This window comes from Hyla sarda, chromosome 2 (genome assembly GCF_029499605.1).
Source record: "Hyla sarda isolate aHylSar1 chromosome 2, aHylSar1.hap1, whole genome shotgun sequence".
In the NCBI taxonomy this organism is placed as follows: Eukaryota; Metazoa; Chordata; class Amphibia; order Anura; family Hylidae; genus Hyla; species Hyla sarda.
The window spans coordinates 222,203,850-222,231,756 of NC_079190.1; the positions used below are offsets into that span (position 1 = coordinate 222,203,850).

Sequence of the window (27,907 nt, forward strand, 5' to 3'; positions counted from 1 at the left end):
AAAAGAGAATCTTATTTAAGTCATTATTTTTCTAATGTAATTAGTCACTTTCTGTTATCAATGATATATGACAGTAGATGAAGCGGCAAGCTACTTATCACTGCAATTTTAAGCATGAAAATACTTGCTGAGCTGTTTTCATACTAATATTGTACCTAATATCTAAAGTTAAGAGATGAGTTTTTATCTTAAAAAGAAAGGAAAGTCATAGGGGGAAATTTATTATTGCTCAAATTGCTTGTGCAAACCCTGCTTTTGTGCAAAAATGTATAAAAAATTCCCACGTTTTACTTTTTTTTGTTTTTTGCAGACCTTGCCCAAAGATTTGGCACAATTTAAATTTAATTATTAGTAAATTATGTATACTTCATTAAAGTCATTGGGCACAACATGGGCCTTAAAGGGGACATGTCAGCAGGAAAACATGGGTGTGAATAAGTATTAGCATTCTGCGCCTACCTTATTTTTTTTATCTTTATAGCCCTTTCCAGCTCCAGGACCTAAGATTTTTGATAACATGTAAATGAGGGGCCTTCCCCAACATGGCAAGAGTCCAGAGAAGTCCAACCCATTTTTCTTTATCTACTGGCTGTCAGTCAAAAGTGGTAGACAGATGCAGGTGGGCCAGTGGGCATTAATTAAGGATCCGTACGCAATTTTTAATGGTGGCACTGGGTAACTCCAATACACTGTTTATTTCCGGTGCCACAACTGTGCCAATCACCTTATTCATGACGTTTGTCGGCACCCCACCATTCAAGTATTAACGGCCTATTTTGGGCATAGCCCATTGATCTCATCTCTGCTCATCTCTATTTTGGGCATAGCCATCTCTCCACTTTTTCTCTCACACAGTTTGATAAATCTGGGCCCATGTGCCTTTTAAGTAATAGAAAATGTAGACATCTTGGTACTTGACCATCTGAATATAATTTCTGAATTTTGTTTCTTGTACAGGAGTCTGCTTCCTGAGCATTGTATCCAGGCATGTGCTCTCCTGTTCCTCTGCACAGAACACATGGAAGATAATAAAGTCATAACAAAGGAGGAACTTGCTTTTTTCTCAAAAGGTACATTTTATTCAGTAATAATGCTTTCTATTTATCTAATCTACTTCCTGTTATCTAAAGACATACATGAGTTCCCAATAACTCTGCATGTTTTATTATGCAGCTATAGGACACATTTCTTTATAATATTTTTTAAATAACTATAAGGTGCAGTTTGACTGAAATTATGCTGAAAGGACTATACAGCATTTATTGATAGTATATATACATGGACTTATCTTAAAATAAATAGGCTGTGGGTAAACATAAATAAGAAAAACACAATCCCCTGTCCTTAAAAGCAATGTTTTACTACGTGGCTAGAGAACAGGAATGCAATTAACAGGATAAATGGAATTATTCTTTGCAGTCTGCTTCTCAGGAGTCCTTCTCCATCCATATCACAGCGACAGGCACTGAAATGTTAAGTGTGTTTCATTTGTATTCCTTGAAGAGATGGTATGATAGGTTTACTTGTACATTAAATCACAGATGAAGACAGAAAAATCCACATTTCCATGCAACATCCTTCAACTAGTGCCATTCACGTATCTGTTTGATAATGAATAATAAAGTAAATGCTGTATGTTTTCCGACTCCATGCACTGATCAGCAGTCGTAATGTGCTGTCACATCCACATTATACTGATTAAATCTTACATCACATTCGTCTGACTTCCTTGGAATACAGAATTTGTCATTCAGTGAAGATCCATGTCAGGTGGGCTTTACATATGTTTAAGGCCTCTACATGTGTACTATGTGCTTTATTTGGCTATACTGTTCTGAATGTTCAGCATGTATGAACAACTTAACACCAAGTATACCAAATAGCTGAACATGAGTGTCTGATATGGACCACTATTTTTATGTTTTAAAATGTTTTAAACTATGATTAACATTTTTACATATCTGTATAGTGATCAGAGCTTTAAAGGGGCACTCCACTGGCCAGCGTCTGGAACTAAATGTCCCGAACGCTGTTTTTGCGCTGTGTGGGTCGGCCACGCCCCCTCAATGCAAATCTTTGGGAGGGGGCATCAAGCACCCTCCCATATAATTGCATTGAGGGGGCGTGGCCTTGATGGCACGAGGGGGTGTGGCCAACCCACGCAGCGCGAAAACAGCATTCGGAACATTTATTTCAAGATGCTGGCCAGTGGAGTGCCCCTTTAATTCTTCATTACAGAGCTACACATACCTTATATACTGATGGAGAATGTATCAAGGCATGTAAACCAGTTTCTGGTGTACAAACATTACACATTTTGTACATAAATGTTTGCGCTTTTTAAAATCTGTTGTTTTTAAAAGTAATCTTATAGCTGGTGGATGTATCAGTTTATAGCCATGGACAGCAAAAGTTTTGCCAATTGAATACATGTAGTACATCTTACTGGAGCACTAGGCACATCTAACTCTTGCATAGTTTGGCAGTCCCCACTAGGGAAAGACAGTGAGCTTATTCCATACTGGTTCATTGTTGAGTTGCATGTAAGCATTTCAATTAAGTAACTTCCTAATCTTCCCCTAGTGGTGACTACCGGCAGCCAGAATTATATCATGTAACTATAAGGCTACGTGAAGAATTACGAGCATTGTACATGGAAAAAAAAAGCTGTAACCTCGGTTAGACTGTTGGACCTAAACACTATATAGCAGTGGTTCATTTTAGTGGATATCAATTAAACTTAATATTCATAAAATGGGAAATCTCTGTTCATAAAGCCATTAAAGGTTTCCTGACTTTACCTAAAATTGCCAGGGGAAGGCAATGGAAAGACAAATAATGACTAGTGCTGTATTCTTTTAATCCTACAGAAAATATTTAACTTTTCATTATTTTACTTTATTTTTTTATATTTTGTAGCATTCCTTTATTTCTGTACAAAATGTATTTATTTTTAATTTAATACAACTTGCAGGTAGACATGCATTCAGTAAAACAGTATGGGAAATCTTCACCTCCAACACAGCTCCACCAACTTGGATTCCGTCAGAAACATGGGCGGAAATAATGGCATTATCCTCCACTTCTGTACACTTAAAGCCATTATGTATGCAGGTATTGTAAACAAAATCTATGGAATGTATAGGGAAGATGAGACAGTCTGTGATGGGGAAAAAATGTGTGTGTGTGTGGAGGTGGTGGTGGTGGTGGGGGGGTGAATGTACAGTGTATACCAGGGGTCCTCAAACTTTTTAAACAGGGGGCCAGTTCACTGTCCCTCAGACCGTTGGAGGGCCGGACTATAGTTTAAAAAAAATAAATAAATCCTATGCACACATATATATCTGATTAGTGGACTACCCCTTTAAGTACGCAGCACAGTTCCCCCACATTAAGTAGGCAGCATAGTTCCCCCCCACATTAGGTTGGCAGTATAGATCCCCCCCACATTAGGGTTGGCAGTATAGTTCCCCCACATTAGGTTGTAGTTCCCCCACATTTAGTTGGCAGTTTAGTTCCCCCCACATTAGGCTGGCAGTATAGATCCCCCACATAAGGCTGGCAGTATAGTTCTCCCCACATTAGGTTGTAGTTCCCCCACATTAGGTAGCAGTATAGTTCCCCCACATTAGGTTGGCAGTATAGTTCTTCCACATTAGGTTGTAGTTCCCCCACATTAGGCTGGCAGTATAGTTCCCCCACATTAGGCTGGCAGTATAGTTCCCCCACATTAGGTTGGCAGTATAGTTCCCTCCACATTAGGTTTTAGTTCCCCCCCATTAGGTTGGCAGTATAGTTCCCCCACATTAGGTTGGCAGTATAGTTCCCCCACATTAGGTTGTAGTTCTCCCACATTTAGTTGGCAGTAAAGTTCCCCCACATTAGGCTGGCAGTATAGTTCCCCACATTTAGTTGGTAGTATAATTCCCCCACATTAGGCTGGCAGTATAGTCCCCCCACATTAGGCTGGCAGTATATTCCCCCCCACATTAGGATATAGTTCCCTCACATTAGGTTGGCAGTATAGTTCCCCCACATTAGGTTGTAGTTCCCCCACATTAGGTTGGCAGTATATTTCCCCCATATTTAGTTGGCAGTATAGTTCCCCCACATTTAGTTGGCAGTATAGTTCCCCCACATTAGGCTGGCAGTATAGTTCCCCCACATTAGGCTGGCAGTATAGTTTCCCCACATTAGGTTGTAGTTCCCCCACATTAGGTTGGCAGTATAGTTCCCTCCACATTAGGTTTTAGTTTCCCCACATTAGGTTGGCAGTATAGTTCCACCCACAGTAGGTTGTAGTTCCCCCACATTAGATTGGCAGTATAGCCCCCCACATTTAGTTGGCAGTATTAGGCTGGCAGTATGTTACCCCATAGACAGTAAGTCAGTGATGTCCTTACGTGCCCTACCTCCCGGCTGTCCTTGCGTTTTTAAAGTAAACGCGGGGCTGCAGAGAGGTAACAGGGGCATCCCTGTGTCCCAAAAACATATTTTGGGACACAGGGATGTCCTTAGGCAGTGGCGACAAAAACACATGGCGGGCCGGATAAATGTCCTTGGCCCGTAGTTTGAGGACCCCTGGTGTATACAATGCAAGACATTTCACTATGTTCACATTTGTGACTAAAATAAAAAATACAAAATGTCAATACCTGATAAAATGAAGACAAAAGTCTTTGCTAATTTATTAAGGAGCAAACACTAAAATACTACATGGACGTAAGTATTCAGACCCTTTACTCAGTATGGTCAGTACCTTTGGAAGCGATTACAGCCTCCAGTCTTCTTCGGTAGAAAGAGTCCTGGTTGTTCTTCCATTTAGTCCATGGTGTTCACAGCACTGGAAAGTTGTGCAGCGAGCAGGCACAGAGAGGGAGAGAGGCAGACATAGGGACAGTTAGTGGTTAGAAAGAGAAGATAGATTAGAAAGAGAGAAGAAATAGGGATACACACCTTGGCCCTCATTTACTATTGTAAACATGACAGGTTCTGTCGCCCAAAAGGGGCGTGTTCACGACATTTTCACAAAAAAACAACATATTTACTAAGGTTTTCACAGAAAATGTGGTGTATTTCAGCTGAGGAAAACCCGACAGATCAGAGCATGTGTAAAAAAAGAAAAATGTAGGGAAACCTTAGTAAATACAGTGGAAAAAAAAATTGTAGGGAATTAAAACCCACAAAGAAACCTACACTCCACTCTTAGTAAATCAGGGCCCTTGTGTGTATGTGTATGTGTGTGAACAGGATTCAATCCCCATACAAGAAAAAGCCCTTTTCAAGGCTCATACCTGTATATACCTGAATTGAATAGTGTTACTGAACCAGCTCCAGTGAAGTGCATTGATATGTTCCACCCACCCACAAAGCGTATTCAAGTGGCACTTATATACAGTGTTAGACAGAGATTTAGAGCTGTTAGGCAATGTTTTAACGCGTTTAGGTGCTTATTTCAATGCCGGTTCGAGTTGAACTGAGTCAAACCAAACTCGCAATTTTTGATAAATTTAACTTTTCAAAAATTCGCTCATCTCTAGTGGTAAGTATATGTGATGAACCTTTTCATGTGAACAAGAGTGTAATGGGCAGCACAGTTTTAATACCAGCTGTATACTACTGTTTAAGGTCCAGTCAGGAAACTTCATACGGATCAAAAAGGAGCCGACTGGAGTCACCGTTTGACTCCGGTTGGCTCATTAAAGCCAACCGGAGTCAAACGGCTGGGGTACGGGAGCGCCCGGTTTTCCCCTCCCCCAGCCGGATCTGGCAACCGTAGGCTGAAAACGAGGTGTAAATGCAGCCTTAACCATTTTATTAAGGAAGGATATCATATTTGTTTAAGCATTTAAACATTTGATATTAAGCATGTTTATTACTATATATTTTTTTTCTTTTTTACATTTGATTCCAAGGATAAGAGTGTTTGGCTCATTTGGACTGGCATATTGTAACTGTGTTTTATTGTCTTCTGTATATTTGTAAATGTAACAACAGACGGGAGAGTGCATATAGTTGATGGGTCCCGTATCACAATTTGAATAGGGCTCTAGTGCTACTTAATATTAAACCACATCTACTCAAACACAAATGTGGGAACACCACATTTATTGTTAAATATTAAGTGCTAGTAGCTGCAGCTACACCCGGTCTTGTCACTGTTTTAGTACGTTCACATGTAAATAATCCACTGCAGATTTCCCATAGCTAATCCGCTTGCAGATTATCTTGCTAGCCTTTGACTTCTATGAGTAGCAACATAGTCCGCAAGAGGAGTTTTAGCTGCGGGAAACCCCCAGTGGAATATTTAAGTGTGAATGTACCCTAAAGCAGCAAGACCAGGTGTAGCCTGCAATTACCATTAGTGCAAGTGCTAGCCCAGGCTGGTAGTGTGGCTTGTAAGAGCACCTTATTTCCATGTTCCTAAAATTAATTTTCTACACCCTAGTTTACCAACTGTGTAAGGACTGTGTAGATCCCTGCAAAGGCTCTCACTGTTTATTAATTTAGGGCAGGGGTACTCAACTATTTTTAGAGCGGGTCCACTTAATCAGTTCTGACATCCGGTAAAGGTCTGAGCTGAACACTAAGGCTTGGTTCACACCTATCGGCCTTAGTGCCATGAAGAAAAGAGCAAATGAGAGACTGAAGTGTGGAGGATATATGAACCGAATACTGCCGCACACTGTAGCCCTGAATATAATACTGCCACACACTGTAACCTCTGATTATATTACTGCCCTCTGAGTATAATACTGCATCACACTGTACCCCTGAATATAATACTGCCACACACTGTACCCTCTGAATATAATACTGCCGCACACTGTACCATCTGAGTATAATACTGCCACACACTGTACCCTCTTAATATAACACTGCCACACACTGTACCCTCAGAATATAATACTGCCGCACACTGGGCCCCTGACTATAATACTGCCACACACTGTACCCCTGAATATAATACTGCTGCACAATGTACCCTCTGAATATAAGAATGCCACACACTGAGCCCCTGGTATATTACTGCCACACACTGTACCCTCTGAATATAATAATTCCACACACTGTACCTCTGAATATAATCCTGCCACACACTGGCCCCTGGTATGTTACCGCAACACACTGTACCCCGAAATATAATACTACCACACACTGTGCCCATGAATATAAAACTGCCAGACACTGTGCCCCTGGTATATTACTGCCATGCACTGTACAGCTGGTATATCACTGCAACACACTGTACCCCTGAATATATTACTACCACCCACTGTGCCCCTGAAAATAATTCTTCCACATACTGAACTCCCTGAAGATAATACTGCCACACACTGGGCTCCTGGTATGTTACTGCCACTTACTATGCCCCTGGTATATTACTGCCACACACTATTCCCTTGCAATATTACTGCCACACGCTATTCCCCAAATACATTTTCGACAAACACTGTGCCCGGTACCGACAAATTGTACCTCTGTGCCCCAAAGAATTATTTATGCCACTGTGCCCCCAGAATTAATTATGCCACTGTCCCCCATAATTAATCATGCCACTGTCCCACAGAATTAATGATGCCACTGTGCCCCCAGAATTATTGATGCCACTATGCCCCCAGAATTAATGATTCCACTGTGCCTCCAGAATTAATTATGCAACTGTGCCCCCAGAATTAATTATGCCACTGTGCCCCCAGAATTAATTATGCCGATGTGCCTCCAGAATTAATGAGGCCGCTGTGATTCCAGAATTAATTATGCCACTGTGCCCCCAAAATTAATTATGCCACTGTGCCCCCAGAATAAATTATGCCGCTGTTCCCCAGAATTAATTATGCCGCTGTCCCCCAGAATTAATTATGCCGCTGTGCCCCCAGAATTAATGATGCCGCTGTGCCCCCAGAATAAATTATGCCATTGTGCCCCCAGAATTAAGTATGCCACTGTCCCCCAGAATTAAGGACGTTCCTATGCCCACACATGAACTTTGCCACTGTGACTCTCCAGCTGTTGCAAACTACAACCCCCATCATGCACAGACAGAAGGTCATAATGTATAATTGTAGTTCTAAAACAACTGGGGAGTCACACATGGGGGAAACACATATTTGTTCCTGAGCTTTATCTCCCAGCTTTATCTCTCAGGTCGGCGCTGCTCCGCTGCTCTGGCCTCTCCTTGTCAGGCCTGGCCAGAGCAGATGACGCAGGCAGTGCTAATCGCCCCGCCTGCATCACAGGAGAATCACCAGGCCGCCGGCAGGGAGCACAGTACTCCCCTTGCTCCGGACCATGGCTATTCATTTGTATCGGTGTCTTAGACACCGATACAAATGAATGAGGGGAGATCCAGTGGGCGGTCCGGATCGCCAGCAGCCGCAGTCCGTATCTGGACCATGGTCCACCAGTTTAATACCCCTGACAAAGGGGATTTAACCAACTTGGTTGTACTACATCAGCCTCTGTGACATGTACGCCCTTGATCCATTTGGTATTGTAAATTTAGTTTAATAAAACTTTGGTGAGTCTAGGTGTTTTATTCAGGATAGGGAGAAACAGTTAAACATTATGCCCATCTAAATGAAGTCTTACAGTTTTATTAATTTCCAAAATCTCATTTCACTTTAGTTAATCTATTTGTATCTGTGGCCTTTTTAATAATATTTTATTTCATGCAGATTGCAGAAAATTCTTCAGAGTGGGAGAAATGGTACAGAATGCAAAACCCAGATATTGAAATTTCAGGTAAAATTTAATGATTTTTTTTTTTTACCATAAAGAAACTGAAACTTAATCCTTAGCACTTTGCTTATATCTTATCAAGACCCTCTCAGTATCATTCTAAAATGTCTAGTGGTGAATGTAAAAACTAATGTAAACATTTTCATTTTAAAAACTAAGTTACTGACCTATGTGACTTAGTGACTTAAATACTGTCCTTTGTGACTGTATACAGATAACTTTCTTGATCAATGGTCAGTCAACTGTAGTAGCATGTTCCTTAAAGTGCTACTGTCGGATCCCCCAAAAAAATAAAAAATAATATATATATATATATATATATATATATATATATATATGTGTTACTCAGTACCTATTCCTGACCATGTACATCTATCACCTACATTTAATAAAAATAGGCGCATAGGTGCATAAAGTATTTATATTCTGCAGTTCTACTGAACCAAACTTATATGACTATGGGGGAGATTTATTAAAACCTGTCTAGAGGAAGAGTGGTGCAGTTGCCCATAGAAACCAATCAGATCACCTTTTTTATTAAAAAAAAACAAAAAACCTTTAAAAAGACAATTTAAATGGTTGATATAGGCAACTGGTCAGCTTTTCCTCTACACAGGTTATGATAAATCTCCCCCCTATGGTTCAATATTTGCACATTTGTACTAATGGCCTATTCATTTGCTATGGGTTATTGTTTATCTAATATTCTTATGTATAGTCTTTACTAATCCTCTTTTCAGCTCACACTGTTAACTACATTATAAAACCGGCAGTTAAAGGGGTTGTTCACCTGCAATGCTGCCCCTACAGATGAGTAGGATTTACAGTATCTTTGTACAACTACACAGGAGACTGACACCTATAGCAGGCACTAATGATACACATATACCTGCATTCAGCAGTATCTAATAATTTAAAAAGGGAACATCTTGCATAAGTCAGTCTGGTTAGAAAACTATATTCTGTGTCCACATTTTTGCAGAGACTATGCTGTAGCATGTCACATACATCAAACAGTTTGAACCAATCTGGGCCCAAGACTACACTCAATACTAATGAATTCCATTTTCATATCTACTTCCTCCCCTTTCTCTTATCTAAGGTCACATTTATGGAGACATAAAGAGCTTACATTCACAGATATTCATAATAATGTGTAAATGACTTTGTGTACACGTCTGTAGACGTCTGCCATGCATTAACACAATAAAGGAAAGGTTGCGCCCTAGGACTCTGAATTACTGTATCTCCCCCAGTCCACTTTACAATCCTAATGGATTCATTTATCATGTGTCCCTGGAGATGTTTAAGTGGCATCCTTCAGAATGGAAATGCAGGAGGGACTGGGTCAAACTGTTTGAAGGTCTTCCTGCTTTTTCAGGCGTAAATGAACATCAGGTTACTCACTAACTCATTTAACTCTTCCAGCACCAGCGACAACTAAGTGCAGAGCAGTGACTATTTACAGTCATGGCCATAAATGTTGGCACCCCTGAAATTTTTCAAGAAAGTGAAGTATTTCTCACAGAAAAGGATTGCAGTAACACATGTTTTGCTATACACATATGTATTCCCTTTGTGTGAATTGGAACTAAACCAAAAAAGGGAGGAAAAAAAGCAAATTGGACATAATGTCACACCAAATTCCAAAAATGGGCGGGACAAAATTATTGGCACCCTTTCAAAATTGTGGAAAAATAAGATTTTTTTTCAAGCATGTGATGCTCCTTTAAACTCACCTGGGGCAAGTAACAGGTGTGAGCAATATAAAAATCACACCTGACAGCAAATAAAAAGGAGAGAAGTTCACTTAGTATTTGCATTGTGTGTCTGTGTGTGCCACACTAAGCATGGCCAACAGAAAGAGGAGAAGAGAACTGTCTGAGGTCTTGAGAACTAAAATTGTGTAAAAATATCAACACTCTCAAGGTTACTAGTCCATCTCCAAAGATCTAGATTTGCCTTTGTCAACATTGTGTAACATTATTAAGAAGTTTGCAACCCATGGCACTGTAGCTAATCTCCCTGGGCATGGTCGGAAGAGAAAAATTGATGAAAGGTGTCAACGCAGAATACTCCAGATGGTAGATAAGCAGCCCCAAACAAGTTCCAAAGATATTCAAGCTGTCCTGCAGGCTAGGGGGAGCATCAGTGTCAACACGCACTATCTGTCAAGATTTAAATTAAATGTAACGCTATGGCAGGAGACCCAGGAGGACCCCACTGCTGACACAAAGACATAAAAATGCAAGACTACATTTTGCCAAAATGAACTTGAGTAAGCCAAAATTTTTCTGGGAAAACGTCTTGTGGACAGATGAGACCAAGATAGAGCTTTTTGGTGAGGCACATCATTCTACTGTTTACCAAAAACGGAATAAGGCCTACAAAGTAAAGAACACAGTACCTACAGTGAAATATGGTGGAGGTTCAATGATTTTTTGGGGTTGTTTTGCTACCTCTGGCACTTGGTGCCTTAAATGTGTGCAAGGCATCATGAAATCTGAGGATTACCAATGGATTTTGGGTCGCACTGTACAGCCCAGTGTCAGAAAGCTGGGTTTGCATCCAAGATCTTAGGTCTTCCAGCAGGACAATGACCCCAAACATATGTCAAAAAGCACCCAGAAATGGAGGGCAACAAAGCGCTAGAGAGTTCTGAAATGGCCAGCAATGAGTCCAGATCTAAATCCCATTGAACAGCTGTGGAGAGAGCTTAAAAGTACTGTTGGGAAAAGGTGCCCTTCCAATAAAAGAAGAGACCTGGAGCAGTTTGCAAAGGAAGAGTGGTCCAACTTTCCCGTTGAGAGGTGTAAGAAGCTTATTGATGTTATAGGAAGCGACTGATTTCAGTTATTTTTTCCAAAGGGTGTGCAACCAAATATTAACCCCTTAAGGACACATGGCTTACCTGTACGTCCTGAGTCCTCTGTCTTTCTAGAACGCGGGGTCACTGTGTGCACGCGCTAATAACCCTTAAGTTAAAGTGAAAGTAAACAACCCCCCGGCTAGCTCAGTGGGCTGTTCGGGACCACGGCGGTGATATCGCGCGTCCTGAACAGTTGGAGGATATGTGGAGGGTCCCCTTTCTTCCTCCTGCGTGTTTGATCATCGAATGACTGCTCCGTGCCATAGATCTAGGCATGAGCAGTCAAGAGGCAGAATCATTGATCTATGTTATCCTATGGGATAACAATGATCAGTGTAAAAGATCAGTGTGTGCAGTGTTATAGCCCCCTATGGGGGCTATAACATTGCAAAAAAAAAGTTAATAAAGATCATTTAACCCCTTCCCCAATAAAAGAATCACCCGCCTTTTCCCATAAAAAAAAAAAACCAAAACAAAACTGTGTAAATAAAAATGTGGTATCGCCGCGTGTGGAAATTTCCGAATCGCACGGTCACTGGCGTATGCCCCAAAAAATTCCAAAGTCCAAAATAGCGTATTTTTTGGTGAGTTTTTATATCATGAAAAAATGAATAAAAGCGATCAAAAAATCCAATCAATACGAAAATGGTACCACTAAAAACTTCAGATCACGGCGCAAAAACATGCCCTCATACTGCCCCATACGCGGAAAAATAAAAAAGTTATAGGGGTCAGAAGATGACAATTTTAAACATATAAATTTTCCTGCATGTAGTTGTGATTTTTTTCCAGAAGTAATACAAAATATATAAGTAGAGTATCATTTTAACTATATGGACCTACAGAATAAAGAAAAGGTGTCATTTTTACTGAAAAATTTACTGCATAGAAACGGAAGCCCCCCAAATTTATAAAATGGTGTTTTTCTTAAATTTTGTCGCACAATGAATTTTTTTTTCCATTTTGTCGTAGATTTTTGGGAAAAATTACTGGTGTCCTTACAAAGTAGAATTGGTGGTACAAAAAATAAGCAATTATGTGGATTTTTAGGTTTAAAAATTGAAAAAAATGAAAGTGCAAAAACGGAAAAATCCCTGGTTCTTAAGGGGTTAAGTTAAGGGTGCCAATAATTTTGTACAGCCCATTTTTGGAGTTTGGTGTGACATTATGTCCAATTAGCTTTTTGTCCTCCCTTTTTTGGTTTAGTTCCAATATACACAAAGGGAATAAACATGTGTATAGCAAAACATGTGTTACTGCAATCTTTTTCTGTGAGAAATACTTCATTTTCTAGAAAAATTTCAGGGGTGCCAACATTTACGGCCATGACTGTATAAGATCTAGGTTTTGAGGGTTACATTGTCTTTTCTCAATAATGACAGGCAGAGTGTTATATATATGGCTAAATATCTGAAATATGACTGGATCAGATATCAATGTAAATTTCATTACAATTTATTGAGAGCTGCTATATTTATAGAGTAATAGGCTGGCAGATGTGGACCTGTAGAGAAACAGAATGAAACTCCCTGTTCTTATTTATGTCTAGGTGCATATTAAAATTGTGCTGTTCTGACTGCTAACAGGTGCATCTGTATGTGCATATGAGGTGCACCAGGAGACTTGTTTGTAACACCAGGAAAAGATGTTGTGATGATGATTGTAGGGTGTTGGTATGATGTGGGTAGTAGTCTCCTTATATGTCTTTCTGTGAGCCCACAACTTCCTTTTCAATTATGCTCTTATGCAAAGTCCAGGAAAAACAGACTTCAGTAGTTAGGGTTTTGGAAAACAACTACCCATGGGGAATTCAGCCATGGTCCATAGCGGCATATGCTTACTAAGTGAAAATGGTAGTCGCATCAGAGAGCGACCCTTCTTCCACGCTGCCACTGTGTCCCTCACTATGCAAGAGCCCTTTATACCCTTAGGGATAGCACCTAATTTGGTATGTAATAAACCCGCCAATGACCATGGGTGAACCAAATCCGATTCCAATGCAGTATTCGAGAACATTTCCCCACCCCTAAGACAATCAATACAGTGTCGATAGAGGCAAGCCAGGTTGTAATGTTGTATATCAGGGAAGTTTAACCCTCCTTTGTGTTTTGGGAGCATCAACTTCTGCAACGCTATACGTGGTCTTTTATTATTCCACAAGAACTTCGTGAAGGCCGTTGTCAGGGTAGCAACGTCCGTCCTTTTCAAGAGCATGGGGATAGTCTGGAGAGGATATAAGAGTTTCGAGAAACTGAGCATTTTCAATAAATGGCTACGTGCCGGGTAGCGGTAGACCCGTCCAGCGCTTAAGTTCCTGCACTATTTTACGAATCAGCGGGGGGTAATTAAGTGAGTAGATCGAACCCAGATTTCTCCCTATCCGTAGACCTTGATATTTAATAGAGGTCCTCGTCACAATGATTGGCACTCGCAAGGAGGCCGAATCTAAGAGGCCCACCCCCTTCATTTGTTTTAACGAGCCTTTATTAACGGGAGTATTTTACAGTGTGAAAGCAGCCTTAGACAACTATTGGACAACAGTTGGACATGTGACGTGACATATACTGCTTTTCTTCACATTGCCACACACCTTTGCAAAAGGCTGTTGTTAACCCTTATCATACTTTAGACAACTTAGTGTATGGATGTTTGCACAACATACTTTATCATTCATGCTCCTGCTCTCAGTCTATGGAAGCCCCAATAATAGAGAAAAATGTCACCTATCTACAAAACTGGGGAAACCCATTAGATAAAGTTGTGGGAAAATGTTTAAATATTGATATAAAAACAAAAGAATTTCCTACCTGTTAGCTTCTCTTAGACACAAGTGCAAATTTTCTATCACAACAAATTTGATTCAAAGTTACTATTATTTGGCAAGGCATTCTTTTTTTTTACATTTGATTCATTAAATTTACATAGATAAAATCAAATGTTAAATTATATTTGGTAGAATTATTTTCATGTATTTTTAAACTGTACACTAAGTTTTATATAGCTATTCATTATACAGTTTTGTTCATGAAAATAGGACAACACAGTAATTTAGGAGATTTTCTATCTAGCCTTTGATTCTGAATACATAAATACAGAAATGCATAAATACACAGATGCTTTACATACAGGAGCATTAACCGGTATATAATTATGTAAACTATATGTCAGAATAGTATTAAAAGCTGTAAATTTGTTTCACAGAAGGATAAACCTCAAAAGAGGAATATGCAATGCAATTGAAGCTCATACACTTGTCCCAAAAGTTGTACAGAACCATAATGCAACCTCAGTCCCTACTCTGTGAAACCCTACTGTACTTCCATATTCCTCCAGTTTCCTATAGAGGCTTGCGAAGATTTTGTAAGAATATTACAAAAGACAGTTAGACTTCGGATTGTATGTGTTTTTTTTAGGTATTGCTCATTCTAAATGAAAATGTCCCCATCATACAGTGCTGTTTGGAGGCATTATATGATGGCAGGTAGACTGCACATAGTTCTATAGGACTGAGCCACAGGGACTTAGTGTGCATCTGTATAGGATCCATATGCTTGGCTCTGCTTTATCTGCAGCAAAACAAAGTATTAATATTATTGTTTAACTCTGACGATGCTGTTTTTTTTGTTTAAACTATTGCCCTGTCAACTGTATTACTATATTACTTATATACATTGTATAGCAAATTGCAATAATTTCTTACATTTTTGGGTATCGTAAGCCAAATGCCTTTTAGTGAATTGCAGTAATTACTAATTTATTATTTCTTGATAGCATTGTGTATACATGTTGTTGCTAGCCAGCCATATCCTAAAGCATACCTATTAGCTCATATTTAGAGGTTGCAAAATTATTATAATTTTTTCATTAAATGTTTTCTTTCAGCCGAAAGCTGATTAGGTTTATGTTGTCATGTACCTAAAAACAGTGAATAGAAGTAAATAGTATGGGGCTAAAAGCCATTAATCCTAACCTTACATGTTGATTCAGAAGAAAATAAAACAAACTTCTTGTTGGGGTAAAAATTCTTTAAAATTCTTTTTGATGTAGGTAGCACCATTAAATACTATTTGAATCATGTGTACATAGCATTGCCTTCCTTTGCATGTGCAGACACATACAAAGGACAGTTAAAGTGGTATTCCGGTATCCAAAAATGATAAAATTAAACATATATTATCAAATATATTATCAGCATGCATATGCTTAAATTACCCCTGACAGGAAGTTGTATAGTCCTTTTATTTTCAGTGTGGTGTTGTCTTAGCAGTTCTCTGACTTCCTACTCTCTCTCTCTCTCTCTCTCTCTCACACTCTCTCTCAACAACGGATCATCCACTGCTGTATCAGGAGGCTTTGCTGAATCTTATCTCTGATTTTCAGCCTTTGCAGCTTACATCACCACCTCTTCCAAGCCCACACAGCCCTGCTATATACACATACATATCTGTTTAATTTTACTTGTGAGAGGAAAATATAACTTATTGGGACAAGACTGAGGTTTGTTCATACCATGCTGCATTGTGATATAAAATGCCACAGGCAGAAGGACAGACGGAATGAATGCAGCAGTTGTGTTACTGAGTTATTGTGTTACACATGGCAGATGTGTTGCAGAAATGTCTGCAACTCAAATATTGTTCTACTCATCTAAGTGAGAATATTTTTGATGTATCGGACTGTTGCAGAAATTTATGCAACTTATCTGCCATGTGTGAATTCACCATTAGGGTATGTTCTCGTGTATTAAATACACTACAGATTTTATGTTGTGTTCATCTCCTCATTTATTTTGATTTACACAACATAAAATCTGAAGCATATAATCTGAAGCATAAAATCCACAGTGTTTACAGTAGCACGAATGTACCCTAAGGTTTTTTTATATGCTGCAGATTTGCTGCAAATCTGTTGCAGATCAGTTGCATAAAATGTGTAATGTTTCTGCATAAAAACAAACAAATGCACTTAAAATCAGTTGTAGCAGCTGTGGATATAGCAGCTATGTATGAAAGCCACAGCTATGGGAGGGGAACTGGCAGGAGTTCTGTGGCAGGAAAGTAGGCAGGGTTGGAGAACTGTGATGAAGAGCTGTTGGAAAGCCATGTATTCTGGGAATTGTACTGAGCAACTGCCCAACCCCAACCAGGATTTAGTGATTTCCAATGTTGGTTAAGATGAGGTATAATAGGGCCCTTGCTACAGAGCTAATGAAATATATTATATATAGATATATAGACTAAAAGTTTGGACACACCTTCTCATTCAGAGTTTTCTTTGTTTTCATGATTATGAAAATTGTAGATTCACACTGAAGGCATCAAAACTATGAATTAACACATGTGGAATTATATACATAACAAAAAAGTGTGAAAATATGTCATATTCTAGGTTCTAGTCACCTTTTGCTTTGATTACTGCTTTGCACACTCTTGGCATTCTCTTGATGAGCTTCAAGAGGTAGTCACCTGAAATGGTCTTCCAACAGTCTTGAAAGAGTTCCCGGAGAAGCTTAGCACTTGTTGGCCCTTTTTGCCTTCACTCTGCGGTCCCGCTCACCCCAAACCATCTCGATTGGGTTCAGGTCCGGTGACTGTGGAGGCCAGGTCATCTGGCGCAGCACCCCATCACTCTCCTTCTTGGTCAAATAGCCCTTACACAGCCTGTAGGTGTGTTTGGGGTCATTGTCCTGTGGAAAAATAAATGATGGTCCAACTTAACGCAAACCGGATGGAATAGCATGCCGCTGCAAGATGCTGTGGTAGCCATGCTGGTTCAGTATGCCTTCAATTTTGAATAAATCCCCAACAGTGTCACCAGCAAAGCACCCCCACACCATCACACCTCCTCCTCCACACCAGCACACCTGTGAAGTGAAAACCATTTTAGGTCACTACCTCTTGAATCTCAACAAGAGAATGTCAAGAGTGTGCAAAGAAGTAATCAAAGCAAAAGGTGGCTACTTTGAAGAACCTAGAATATGACATATTTTCAGTTGTTTCACACTTTTTTGTTATGTATATAATTCCACATGTGTTAATTCATAGTTTTAATGCCTTCAATGTGAATCTACAATATTCATAGTCATGAAAATAAAGAAAACTCTGAATGAGAAGGTGTGTCTTTTGGTCTGTACTGTGTGTATATATATATATATATATATATATATATATATATATATATATGTATGTTAAAAGTAGTATAGCGTTATGCAACATAAAAATGGTTTTAACAATGATGATACCAGTCTTTGACAAGGAAAAAGTTAGAATCACTTGTACAATGATGAATAATAAAAGTAAAGTAAAAAAATAGTAGCAGGGCTGTAAATACAATTGTGGATTGTAGCAGTCTAATGTGTAAGTAATGAATACGATGAAATATAGCATTGTGCTGATTGGCACTGGTACTGGTGCTCACAGCGCACCCGGCCTGGTAGAAATACCCGCAGGTGTTTGTTCCGTCTTTGTTGTGGATATCCTGGCACGTAGGTCTGTGGTGGCAGGTGGCTCGGAGCTGTGTTTGGCCCTGGATGAGTTGACAGCAGCGGGGATGTGGGATCGTGGGAGCGGGGATATGCAGATCACTCGCTGCGGCCGCTTCCTCGTGCTGTGGCAGTTCCTCAGTGAATGGTGGTCCGCTGAGCAGGGGACTTCAGCGCTTGAGAATGGAGAATCAATCCTTGTCAAGAGGTTGAGACGGCAAAGTGGATGGCTGGGTGATAGCTAATAGCCATAGATCCAAATTACCCATAAGGTGTCTCCCAGGGATAAATGACACTTTCTCAAATTCCCCTTCCTGGGACTAAATTCCCAAAGCTTGGGAACCCTACAATATAAAATTTTACTTTTATTAGTCTCAATTAAAATTGTGGATTTAGTGAGAAATCAAAAATAGTGGATTTAAAACCACAGACATTCGGTCAAATTGTGGTTAATTTTATTCATTCCCATTTATAGTTTCCAGATAGTTGGATGTATGCTTCCTTTGTTTTTGTCACTTTATGTTTTAATCGGGTTAATTCCCTTTTAAATCCAACTCTGGTAATTATATTATATAGGCTGACCCAATGTTGCTGTTAAAAATAAACACACTGACACCCCCGATGTTTCGTCGGCCGCAACGGGCTTTATCAAGGGTCAATGTGCTAATGGCCATTAGCACCTTGACCCTTGATAAAGCCGGTTGCAGCTGGCGAAACATCGGGGGGGGGGGGGGGGGATGGGTGGTATATTTGAATAAAGCACATTATATTTAGATACCAGCCACATCTCCCATCTCATTTTTTTTCCACACACACGCTAGCACAAAATAAAAACTGTGCCTAGAGGTCTTAATTTCTCAATTTTATTACTAGTTTCTTTTGGCACTACGGATAAAGTGTATCTCAGCACCTCGGCCCAGTTAAACTATACATTTATAGTGTGCAGCTCCCCATCCACTTTTTAATTCAAGGAAAGAATATACTTGTCATGACAGTGTCACCAACATATGTTCTTGTGAAAAGCTTGCAATCTCACGTCATACATCTCAGGATACGTTAAGTTTAGAGATAAATTAGGAAGAGATACAGTTGTAGGTTATGTTTAAATTTTCTTCTCATTCATGTCCCTTATTACTTTGCTTGCAGCTCTAAACCTCCAACTGCTCTGTTGTTGTTTTCCACTATATTAGCGTTGAAAACTGTACAACACATGCAAAAAAAGTCCATGGTCCAGATGCAGTCCATGATACGTTTTCCGCAATGTTGTCTTCTTAATTTTCATCTAGTCTAACCAAGAAAAAAGAAAAGAAAGGGTTATGTCCTAAGTGCAGCACAGCTAGTATGAGGGTTGTATCAAAGTAAGTTGTCCTTACTAAGTGGTGTTTTGCTCAGAGCTCAACATTTCCATGGGCAAGTAGACTCGCTCAAGATAGGAAAATCATCCTCTCTGTCCTCCTGGATCCAGCACCTATATCAGCCAACTTGGGTGGGGCTTGTAGCCTGTCTCTCCCTCCTCCCATTGTATGTGTGCTCAGTCACACCGGAGGGAACTGGGAGCAGGCTGCATGTCGGCCTAGTGCTACTCTAATTGCCCACTGGCCCCTGGTTTTTGCTTATTACGCACAGGTAGGTTAGCGTTAGGTCCCGCGCCATTTGAGAAACCTTGGCGTTGGTGTGAGGGCTCTGGTGTGTCCTTCATACAAGGATACACTGGCGAATGTCTCAATTTTAACATCAGTGTTGAGGGATAGCCAATGTCATTGTATACATCTACCACTGCACCTACATTTCTGTATTGTATTATTCTAATTGTTACACATCCACACTGTTTATCTGGTGTAGGATTCTATTGTGGCACTTGTAGTCCACTGCAGGTATCCTCCATTGTATGCATTTTTATGCTGGGGATCGCCCCTAGCAATGGACTACAAGGGCAGGATCTGCTCCCCCAGTATAAATACACAACTGCATTTGGGGTTGAGCACCTCCAGCCATTTGAGACCACGTTTTTTGTTGTTGGATCCAGCACATGCAAGCTACAAGCAACTGCAACAATGTGGAGTAACTCCACCAAAGAACAATTACATGATGGTGCTCCTACCTGACAAAGTACCCAGTACGGGGTTTACATGCATATTAGAAAATATTTGGGAGAAGCACCATCACTTTTTCATTTTCACTTATGACCATTTGACTCATTGTAGCTGTCTGAAACTTCAGTTTACTATATATTCATTCACAAATTGTTTGTCATGTCAACTTTACCAACTGGTATACCATTTGTTACGCAAAAATGAAAACTGTTATCTGACTCTAATAACCTTATGTTTATCTTCATAAAACTTAACTTTGCAATACAGTGAAAAATCTAATTTGAGAGTTTGTATCACATTTTTATACAACAAACCAGGTGATAAAGAGACTGTGGGGAATAGCATTGTTCAGCTTCCTGCATGTGGTGATGTGGGATCTCAGTTGGATGACTTCCATTACTTACTGGTGGTTCGTGCTGCTTGCCCAGACCGCTTTCCTGATGCTTTATGTCGCTATGTTGAAAGAATGTCCAGTGACCTAGAATTCCACGATCTCTGCCCAGGCATTGACAACATAGCCGGTAAGTAAAGAAGATCCCTAGACTAAATTAGTTCTTTCTATTTTCTGTTGTCATAGAATAACTGTAACTGTATTATTAGTGCTCTTGTCATGGGAATTTATGGAAGCTTTCAGCAAGGTGATATCAATGATGACATATTTCATAGACACAAACATTCAGCTTGGAATGGTGTAGCTATAATAAAATGACCTGCTTTCATAATTGTTTTGCTATGCCAAAAATCTATCTGTGCGCACCCACACTTATAACACCTCAAAAGCATTTTCAGTGCTCAGAAGCATTTATTAATGCTGTCAACAGAGAAATACAACCTAATACAGATACTTTTGTGAATCATTAACACCTCCATATTTGTGATCATCTCTTAGCGTCTTATATGTACACACATTTTGCGTGCACATTAGCACTGCTGTGAGACTTGACAAATTTATAAAGTGAACTTTTTTGCAGCTGCAAAAACTAAAGAAACACAAAGATGTTTCTTTTGCTTTTGGTATATAAGTGATAAGTGATTCATTTGCATTCACTATATGGTATAGGCATCTTTAAAACTGAAAATCAACTTATGGTTCTTCAGTACTGGCAATGCTGCTGTGTAGTGGCTGGCAATGCTGCTGTGTAGTATTTATCACATAAGATGATCATATGGAAATCAATTGTACCTTATTCTGTATTCAGAAAGATTGCTACTTAAGTGATTTGCAAATATGTCCACTCTTACCTCTCCTGTAGCTTAATTAAGGAGTCCAAATTCTTATGAAACACAATATCAGAACATGATATAGGACACTCAATAGACTTCACTTACATTCCAGTCGCTGGGTGTCCACATATACACATATATATATACTTACACAGTGTTCCCAAATCATGTTTTTGTGGAAAGTTGGTAAAAAATTTAATTTGTAATGGGAGAGTAACAGATGGGCACTTCTTGATGCTGGGGGGTGCAGTGTCTGCCAACTATGGCCAGGCAAGACTGCACATTTAGTGGAAAAGACATGTAACTTTGTCAAATTTTTCAAATATATTTTTTCTTTCTAGTATTGGAGGAAAATTCATTTGGTGTTTTGGTTCTTGAACCTTCTAACAAATCTATCACACTTTCACCTGGAGGAGCTATCATGAGATACAAAGCCAAAGAAGCCATTTGCTGTGCAGCAAAGGTAATGGATGAGTGCATTTTGTTCCCTGTTATACACTGGGCACCTCATATGTACAGTAGGTACCTTTTTCAGGAATGAGATTAATTTTGAAATTAGCAAAGGTTGAGGGTACTGATAACAGCGTAATGGAAGAATTCATTGTGACTTGTTGTGTTTTGATGACAAGACCAATTCATTTTGTGAACTAGAACGGGGAAACATTTAAAAATAATTTACTTAAAGGGGTACTCTATCCCTAGACATATTATCCCCTATCCATGTCTGATCGCGGGGGGTCCGGCCTGTGGCTTCCGTGTTCGTGATGTCACACCACATCCCCTCCATTCATGTCTATGGAAGGGGGCGTGATGGCTGTGTACTATCAGCATTCCCAGCGGCCAGACCCCTCATGATCAGACATGTTATCCCCTATCCTTTGGATAGGAGATAACGTCTAGGGGCAGAGTACCCCTTTAAGGATTTAATTTTTAAATAAAATCAACACATTCTGAAAGAATGAAAGGGCCTCCTTAATACTTTTTTCAAACATTGTCACTCACTCCCTAGAGCACCTTTTGATCAAGGTGCCACTGTAGGCAAGTGGTGACACACTCTCTGCGTAACCAGTGACCCAAACATTGAACATAAAGTCCTGTAAAGCTGTCTGTGCATTGATTCCCTCACTTTACCAGTACACAGTACACTTTCACAAGTACTCTGAACAGAGAGTGTGGCATGCTTACATGTACCAGCACTCAGATCAGTAGGTGCTATGCTAACTTGACATTTAGCAGGAAGCTGAACTCTATTTCTAAATCTCATTCCTGGGTTGTGTATACAGATCTCATTTGGAGACAGGACTTGGCTTCCAGATGGCTGTCAATAAATCAGGGACAGGGCTTGGAAATGCCTCTTTGAAAGCAAAGACAGATATATGAAAAGTGTCATGTGTCTCCTTGCACTAACAGCTAATAGTATCAACAGTCTAGAATGTAAATTGCAGCTGACAGATTCCCTTTAGGGTTTATTTTTCATGAAATTTAGTAGTGAGTATAGATTGAACAGATGAGTACCTAAAATAAGATTAGGTTTGTTTGGAATTGCTCCAATGAATGTTCTTAAGGGGGATCTGGTTGGATGTTACATTGAAGCCTCTGTTTATGTTGCATGTGTATTATTATATCCTATACAAAATACATGCTTTATGAGTGCTCCTGAATTATGCTTCAGATGTATGCAAATGTCTGTCATTGGCTTCCAGTATAACAAAAACATACTATTGAGAGGTTAAACAATTAAATGTAATGGGAAATGCATTCTTATATTGCTTTCATCTTTCATAATTGATCGCAGCATATTTCCCACCTCCTGCCAGCATTCATTTTAAACAACATAATATGAGGCTGTTCTTCTCCATAATAATTTTATGAATTTTTTGGGGAGAATGTTGGGAGATCATAATTAGGTTTATTTCTATAAGTTTCAGATCATTCATTTTAATGATCTGTAATGATGAATCCTCATTCATACATTGTGGCAAGTAATAGATTAGGCAGACGTACATTCTAGATGGCAACTTGCTGAGAAACAGCATCAAGAAGCTTCCTGTTAATCTGCAGTGTCTTGTTTTATTTATTTCTTTGCTTGGCATTCTATGCCAGTATCTTGTGCTTCACACAATGTGCTCTTGATTGAAATAACCACATCATGCTGGAGAAACTGTGTTAATCTCACTGCTTTCAATCCTTGATGAGAAGACGTGCATAACAAAAACACTTGTGCAGGATGTGTATCCATTTGTGGTATGAACCACTGATATAATTTTACAGCAAGATCTTAATTTCTGCAGACATTAAGACATGGAAATCTTTTTTGTAATTAAATAGAACATAAAGCACTTTACAAATTATGTCATTACTACTATGAAAAATTCAATTCGATAGTTAGTCAGTAGAGCCATACTAAATATTCCTTTTTGCTGTGTAGCCAGCTATGAACCACAAATTATAGTCAACCTCACTGACCTGTTTCACGTTTATTAGTCCTCATCATTGCTAGTTATAAGAACTGGGGTTATATTAAAAGGGTTATTGGTGCAAACATCCAAATTCTTGCCCTGCCCTTTGTAGCCTTCAGTGCATCCCCTGGCATAAAAAATGGTGAATAAAGGGTTCTGTTATCTGTGCCTTGCCAGTATTTTATTGTATTAACCTTTTTACTAGCATTGGAACTATATAGTATCTGGCAATGAGGCATTATTTTTAGTGCGGTTCATTATAAAAAAAAAAAAAACTGTGTCTTAAATACATTTTGTAATATGAGTGAAAATAATATCTCTAAACTAGTTAAGAAAATACAAGTTCCTCTAAATAGATTCTAGATATATCTCATAAAAGGAAAAATCTTGGATCCTTATGAGAAATGGAAACATATGTCATTTGCTTTTATACCTGCATTGCCATGACCCACCACTCCGTTTCTACTACTTAGCACACAAATCCACCTCTTTCATCATGCATTGCGCATCTAAAGTTATATTTGACTTTTACCTCTTTGAAGTAAAGGCATTGCTAGATTTTAAAGGGTTTTGCCACTTCATATTTCTTTTATTGCCACCTAGAATGATATTGTCACTTGAGCTAGAAAGAGAAATGGTACATACAGTATATCTAACCAACTGTTCATGTGGAAAAAGGAATCGGTATATATGACTTGCATAGCACCGTGACAAGTGAGTAAAAAAGTAAGCCTCACTTTTACATGCTATATTCTTACTTTTTTGCCACAGTCCTCAATACACAAGTTTTTCCACTTTAAGCCATACTGATAGTAATGCCCATAAAGCCAGCTGCACGATTGTCCTAAAAGTGCCAGCCTCATGTAGTCCTCGCACTGTTAAGTTCATAAAAGCTTTGCGTTCTGCTTTATGCCCCAACTTGGTACTTTGACTGTTACTGATACCACTGCCTCAATATCCTTAGGATTTAATGGTTCCTTCAATACACTTCAGTCTATGTGTAGTCCTCTGCACGTGCATGCTTTTCTTCCCCAAGTCCATGCAAATTAATTCTCTTTCAAAAGCAAGTAAAAATATCTAAAAAATATCACTCTCAAGAGCCAAACCTGGTTTGCCTAGTATGAGCTTTTTTTCTTTTGGACGGTCAGTTTGCATACCTTTTTCCCAATGATCATCACCTGTAAATAAGTCTTTCAATGTAAAACAGAACCCCCTTGAATACCTCTAATTCAAGCATGCATCCTCCAAACTTGAAAGTACTGAAAGCCATCTTCTCATATGCTCATTTCTGTGAACCCAAACATGTAGTTCCCTCTGCTAATATTAAAGATATATTGGATGCAATTGATTTAGAAACTGAGAAAATATTTTACAAAAAAAAAATGCTGTAGTGTTTCATTACAATTTAAATAATTGTCTGTGACTATGACAGTCAGGTCTAGTGATGGAAGTGAAGTGACTGGAAGTGATGTCATTTGATTGACAGGTGCAGATAGGATATCGTTTGGAACAGGAGGTGGCATCACAAAATACAATTCACAAAACAACATTTTTCTGTTAAATCAGTCATAAGTTTTGCCACTGAACTACTGAACTTTCATAATGCTTAGTTAAAGGGAATCTGCCAGTTCATCTATAATTCAATTATTATTTTTTCCTGAGCTCAAGTATCAAAGAGGTGAGACCAAGCTGCTGAAGTGCTGTTATATTACCCTCCCTTTGGCTACCCCTCATTCCCTGAACTGCATGATTGACATACAGGCCTCTCCTCATAGCACCAAGCCCTGTATACAGATTGCATTCTGGCACCCTGCACACTTTTAATGGCACATGCACAGAGACAGGCCCTGTTGTGGGCACAGGCTGTAGTAAATTACTTTGTGTGCCCCACTACTAGCACAGTGTAGGTGTGCGATCTGTATACAGGGCTCAATGTTGTGAGACAAGCTCTGGACAAGCCAGGAGACGGGCAATGCTGGGGCACTTCAGCAACACTGGGTTGCGTCTTTAGCACTTGAGCTTAGACAAAATACAGTTTTTTTTAATTATAAAAAGGCCATTGGCAAAAAAGTATGATTCATTTTATTACCCGATTATCTATCAGTCTATGTCTGCAGCTCATAGTATGCAGACGTGCCGTCAGATTATATTTAAGCCTATTACATACACCAATCATCAGAGTATAATTCTTATTTTTCAAGTATAAATAAGGGCATAGCTACAAATCTACCACCTAGGTGAGGAACGCCAGGTGCACTTAGGGTACAGACAGGCATCCTCGAGTTTCATGCTGTGCACAGCTGTTCTGAATGCACATTACTTTTTTATGGTAGCAATTGCATTGCATTTACTCTTGTTTTCAGCTTAGTTTACAGAAGGAGATAAAGGAAGGCAAGCGACTTCTGTCTTATATTATACCAACTGTGTTTAATCATAAAGCCAAAAAGCTGTGCTAATAATTGGTTTAAAGAACATTATATAGAGAAATATGAAGGCATTCACTGTGTACCTTAAATATTTGTGTATTTCTGTGAAGAAACATTATTATGTTCCTTGTTCCTAGGAGAAAAGCATACAATTGTTCACAGTCAGTATGACGAATGAAAATGAGGAAGAGGTGAAAGCAGCACTAAATGACACAATGAATCACAATGGCTGGCTCATTATAGAAAATCTTCATCTGGCATCAAAAGCCATGTTGAAGAATCTCTCCAAGAGCCTGAAATATGCTGCAAAAATGCGAGGTATGGTGACACATTTAGCCTGTCTTTTGTCATGATAGATCAGATAGCTGACTAATTTCATATGCTGTATTTAAAGAGAGACAGAGCCTTATAGAGCCAGTAATGGATTTTACATTTCTAACAGTAGTCCAGATTCAGAACGGTATTTAAAGCTGTTAGCTGTATAACACTAGAATTCAAATGATAGGAACAGGTAGATAGGAACAATCTACATTCACCTTTTGAGGAATATTTTTTCATTTTCAATTTTGCATATAGCTACTAGAAATGGTCAGAACTGTGTAGAGATATATATATATATATATATATATATATATATTTATATATATATATTTATATATATATATATATATATATATATATATATATATATATATACAGTGGGGATCAAAAGTTTGGGCACCCCAGGTAAAATTTTGTATTAATGTGCATAAAGAAGCCAAGGAAAGATGGAAAAATCTCCGAAAGGCATCAAATTACAGATTAGACATTCTTATAATATGTCAACAAAAGCTAGATTTTATTTCCATCATTTACACTTTCAAAATAACAGAAAACCAAAAATGGTGTCTGCAAAAGTTTGGGCACCCTGCAGAGTTAATATGTTGTACTGCCCCCTTTGGCAAGTTTCACAGCTTGTAAATGCTTTTTGTAGCCAGCCAAGAGTCTTTCAATTCTTGTTTGAGGTATCTTTGCCCATTCTTCCTTACAAAAGTCTTCCAGTTCTTTGAGATTTCTTAGCTGTCTGTCACGCACTGCTCTTTTAAGCTCTATCCATAGATTTTCAATTATGTTGAGGTCAGGAGATTGTGAAGGCCATGGCAAAACCTTCAGTTTACGCCTCTTGATGTAATCCCCCGTGGATTTCGAGGTGTGTTTAGGATCATTATCCATTTGTAGAAGCCATCCTCTCTTTAACTTCAGCTTTTTCACAGATGGCATCAAGTTATCATTCGAAATTTGCTGAAATTTTATTGAATCCATTTTTCCTTCTACTTGTGAGATGTTCCCTGTACCACTGGCTGCAATACAACCCCAAAGCATGATTTATCCACCCCCATGCTTAACAGTTGGACAGAGGTTCTTTTCATTAAATTCTGTTCCCCTTCTTCTCCAAACGTAACTTTGCTCATTCTGGCCAAAAAGTTAAATTTTAACCTCATCGGTCCACAAATTTGACAAAAGAAGATAGATGAATAGGAGCAACTCACCCAAGACCCGAGAGGCGGTAGCAAAATCTTTACTTTATTGCATATCGTGCAGACATAGATGCAAGCCACGGGGGGCAGATGTCA

At 39.1% G+C, this 27,907-nt stretch overlaps 1 protein-coding gene across 2 annotated transcripts in view; it reads left to right on the forward strand.

The window, feature by feature from the left end:
• The window catches only part of LOC130355786 (uncharacterized), a 477,167-nt gene that overhangs the window by 344,484 nt on the left and 104,776 nt on the right, over positions 1 to 27,907 (forward strand). For both annotated transcript variants that reach the window (XM_056556452.1, XM_056556451.1), the window contains 6 exons: positions 958 to 1,070; positions 2,975 to 3,114; positions 8,679 to 8,745; positions 20,503 to 20,706; positions 21,751 to 21,872; positions 26,432 to 26,612. In XM_056556452.1, coding sequence (XP_056412427.1) covers positions 958 to 1,070; positions 2,975 to 3,114; positions 8,679 to 8,745; positions 20,503 to 20,706; positions 21,751 to 21,872; positions 26,432 to 26,612 — 827 coding nt within the window. The remainder of the gene's footprint in view (positions 1 to 957; positions 1,071 to 2,974; positions 3,115 to 8,678; positions 8,746 to 20,502; positions 20,707 to 21,750; positions 21,873 to 26,431; positions 26,613 to 27,907) is intronic.